Here is a 4,553-nt window from a genome sequence, read left to right on the forward strand (position 1 = left end):
TAGTCTAAAAGGGTAGTGAAAATACATCTATCTAAATATTTGTATGGAACATAAAATTGTCATGAATTAGTTGGCATATATCATATTTTAGATCACACAGAAACAAATACTAAACCTAGAATGTTTAAACATAAATGGTGTGAAAATGAATTCATTTCTACATAGTTAAACTGGACCAGATGGTTGTTGTTATAAGCATAAATGTCCATATTTTTAACCTGGATTTCGCAGCACTGCCTGTGTTTAATAAGAGGCTATATAACCTTACACAGCATACACACAATTTCATGAAAGTCAAAAAACTAGAGAAATATAATATTTTGTTAAAACAAATCCCCAATTGAAAATGAGCCGTAGGTAAACTTGAACTGTCAGCAGATCTAGTGTTAATGACAAGGAGAGAAAGAAAAATAACATTAAAACAAGCAACAGGTCTACCTTCAGTCTATAGTCTGAAATGAGACTGAAGTAGGAAATAGGGCAATGATGGCATATTTGGCATATTTTTCAGATCGCCAACAATTGCTGAGGACTATAAACCTAGAATGTAAAGACATAAGTCCTGAAAATATTAATGTTTTTCTATGGGGATTAATTTTTCTATATATGGATGTTGGTTAATTTTATTGTTTTTAACAATAGAGAATGAAAGACAGCACAATTTTAGGAAAAGTCGACATTTTATCTACACAGAATGATGCACAAATGAAAAACAACTCTGGGCAAATTGGACCTTTAGTTAGTTTCAGTGCTGAGGAAGAACATCTTTATTACTTTGCTTCATTTTTATTTTTTATTTTTTTATTTTAAGTATTAGAGACATATGTGCATAATTGAGTGCAGCTCCTTAAATTGAATAATTTTACTAAACCTTCACATCATACCCTTTATACAGACACATTCATACATTATTAATACATTATTTGTGTATCATCTATAATACAAACAAAAACTGAACTGCAGTGAGAAATTTACAAGTGAAGAGTTACTTTCCTCAACAACATCTGTAAAATGTAGGTAAATTTAGAACCTTTGACAGGGTGCCACTTGGGAAATGATAGTTATCACAGCCAGTGGACATTCTGGTTTTTCCTCTAAAGCTGGAATTTTTAACCTCGCTGTTGGTGTTGGACACGTTGTCAAGTCCTGAGTAATTGGTTCAGCCTGCCCTGGGCTGAGTTTAAGTTTTGTGTGTGTCATGCCGCTTTTGCTACGAATAAAATAGTTGCACAGACAGAAATATATCTGTACAGCCTTTTCCCCACAAAAGTTTTTTTTTTTTTTTTATTGTGTCTATTTTTGACATGGAACAAGTAATCCACGACACAGATGGCTAACAACAAACTTGGTGTGGTAACTGTAAAACGGTTGTGAAATGCAGAATTAAGTTAAACTGTTAAAAGGAAAATAGTTTCTCAGACATGTTTTACAAGTGATGTCTAATTCATTCAAGGAACTATCTGGAAATGATTAAAGGGAGCTCCAATTAAACACAGACAATAGCTCTTCTAATCTTTGAACTGAATTTCTTCAGAATTTCTTGGAAAAAAATCAAGAAGAATGAATTGAATAACTCTTGAAAAAAATGTGCAGTGATGAAGTACAGACAAGAGGTAAATGAGAAAAATGTGTTAAGAGTTATGTGGAAGACTGACCTGGTATTTATAGCCTGTTCACCAACTCAAGACCCTGGCTGTCAGAGATTAAACTACTGACCTCTGGTGGTAGAATCTGTGAAGTGCATCTCCAGTGTGGTCACATGTTGGGTTTTGTTTTAACTATTACAGGCTATGTAAAACCTGAAAACTGTTGGTGTATATTTATATGTGTGAGTGTATATACAGATATTTCATTTTTATTCACCACTGTGAACATGGGCAAGCGTATATTTTTATGAGTAGGTGTATATACAGATGGGGAAATATGTAATCAGTTATTAAGTATAGATGGGTATGTTTTTGTGTTTTGTAATGCTTTGGAAAATCTCCTTCAATTAAATAAAAGTTATTTAAAAAATAAAAACTGAAGTTGCTCTAATTAACAAAACATAAATGATGGAAAGCTACACTGAAAAAGGAACAAAAGGTGGAGACAACTTAAGTATCCGACATTAGTTTAGCATCTTACTGTTATTCAGAATCTGGGAACAGAAAGATATTGGAAACCATCTCCTTCTTTTGATACACACTTCTTTGTGTGACTTTTATAATGGTTGGTAAAATACACCTAAAAACTGTTATCTCTAGGGCTTTGGTTTCCTGGATCTCTGGGTAGGAAAGTATAAAAATAGAAGATACAGCAGCCTTCTTCTAACCGAAATCTTCATACTACTTCATACTACATCCTTTGTTACCACAGCTACCTACACCTCCTATTACTGTGTCTAATTGAAGATCTATTCTGATTAAAAGTAACTACTGAGAAATACAGATTACAAACATGTTTATGATTATCCCAACTGTTCACATGTAATGTCAGTGAACAAATGTCACTGTCAGTAAACATGTTGCAGATGTGTCTTTGTATGAAACAGGAAAACACCTGGTGTTCCAGTAGAAAGAACCGTTATTGTGTTTAGCAGAGCAAAACCACACAGAACAACAACATACAATCTTCATGACACTACTATGTAAAAGTAGATACTGTGTACCACTAGGTTAATATACCAACAATTCGTGTACCTGTGTTAGCATGCCCTCATCAGGCATAGTAAACCCAGCTGCAACAGAAGCAGTGACATGGAGAACATTTGCATTACTTTCACAGCTTAAAACAATTTAACTTAAAACTATTTTATGCTGCTGCACTGTTATATACAGCATGAGGATCTTAAATTGTAGAATAGTATAAATTTATACAAATGTACTACAGATCCACAGCCTATAGCATTAAAACAATTTACTAAGAAAAAGATGAGCAGGCTTGTTAACTATATTATCTGCTTAATTGCTAAAAGGATACTTTGATCTGATCTAGTTCATGGATCTTAAACCTTGTGGTGGATAAAGCTGAACTACTAAAAAAAAAAAAAAAAAAAAATATTAGCATCTGCAAAGACTCCCTGCAGCACTGTGGCCTACCAGCATGTGTGCAGTCAGGAAAGGCCTTTAAGTTCCTTCACAGACCGTTTATTAACAGGCCACCTATAATACAAAAACTGGACTTAATGAGATTATTTAAATAAAAACACGATTAAAAGGGGGTTTTAGTCTACGACACGAGGAGAGATTGAGATATGAAACGGCTAGCAAAACTAAAGTTAAGCTAGCTCGTAACATTAACTCAGCATTTCAATAAACATGTGACCACTTAATAAAAACAAGCGTTTATTAAATAACCCATGCAAAACAAGGCAATATACGGGAGAGTTGCTCTTTCATCCGGGGGTGGGTGGCCCTTAGAAGGGCCTTTGGGGTAAAAGTTATGTAGCCAGCAGGCTAGTACTCCTGAGACTGAGAGGAGGCCTTCTTTCCCGCCTTGCCGGAGCTCGGTGCAGCCTGGCCGGTCTTCTTGGGCAGCAGCACGGCCTGGATGTTGGGCAGGACACCGCCCTGAGCGATGGTCACGCCGCCGAGCAGTTTGTTCAGCTCCTCGTCGTTGCGGACAGCCAGCTGGAGGTGGCGAGGGATGATACGGGTCTTCTTATTGTCTCTGGCGGCGTTTCCGGCCAACTCCAGGATCTCAGCGGTCAGGTACTCCAGCACCGCGGCCAGGTACACGGGAGCCCCGGCGCCGACCCTCTCAGCGTAGTTACCTTTGCGGAGGAGACGGTGGACACGGCCGACGGGGAACTGCAGTCCAGCACGGGAGCTACGGGTCTTGGCCTTGGCGCGGGCCTTTCCTCCGGTTTTGCCTCTTCCAGACATGTTTTGTCGTATTTGGTCTTACAACACACAGGATACCTCAGTAGTTTGTAAGTAGAAAGAATACACTGCCAGAACCTGAATATAAAAACAGCTCTTTGTCCCGCCCTAAGACGCGATTGGTTCTTGGAATAGCAATACCCCAGGCTGATTGGTCATTAAAGGTCAAAGGGAACCGGAAGTCACAGTGACTCTTCTATTTTTAGCCAATCATGTTGAGCTCCACAGACCCCATAGCACTGATTGGCTGAAATTACTCCGCCTGCTTGTCCGTAAGAAAGGCCAATAGTATCTGCTCCCTCCAGCTTCGAAGTTTTTGGCGCTATTAAAATGTTCTGCATAAAAAAAAATAAAATAAAAATAATAAAAAAAAAAGAGTAAAAAAAAAAAAAAAAAGAAAAAGAAAAAAACTAAAGCAAGAACATGAGATGAGATAGCTAATTTATAAAAATGTACCCCAGAAACTAACCCAGACCATTTATGCTTTTGAAAAACTACAAGAATTAAGGAAATCAGAGGGAAACAAAAGTATCAACAGATAAATGACCATTTTATGTTATGAATACTAGTGCAGAAAAGTCTTCATTTAAGACAATAAATGCTCGTTTTAACCCGAGATGAACTGATTTTACAATGTTATAAGGGTACATTAAACAATAAAGATAAAGTTCACCAGTCAAATCCAGACAG

The 4,553-nt window shown here is 37.0% G+C and overlaps 1 protein-coding gene across 1 annotated transcript; it reads right to left on the bottom strand.

The window, feature by feature from the left end:
• Nucleotides 1-3,302: 3,302 nt before the first annotated feature.
• On the bottom strand, nt 3,303-4,167 carry h2ax (H2A.X variant histone). Its single transcript, XM_030154225.1, has one exon. The coding sequence runs from the start codon at nt 3,864-3,866 to the stop codon at nt 3,438-3,440; it is 429 nt and encodes a 142-aa protein (XP_030010085.1). The 5' UTR covers nt 3,867-4,167; the 3' UTR covers nt 3,303-3,437.
• Nucleotides 4,168-4,553: the final 386 nt, after the last annotated feature.

The sequence above is a fragment of the Sphaeramia orbicularis genome, chromosome 14 (assembly GCF_902148855.1).
Source record: "Sphaeramia orbicularis chromosome 14, fSphaOr1.1, whole genome shotgun sequence".
In the NCBI taxonomy this organism is placed as follows: domain Eukaryota; kingdom Metazoa; phylum Chordata; class Actinopteri; order Kurtiformes; family Apogonidae; genus Sphaeramia; species Sphaeramia orbicularis.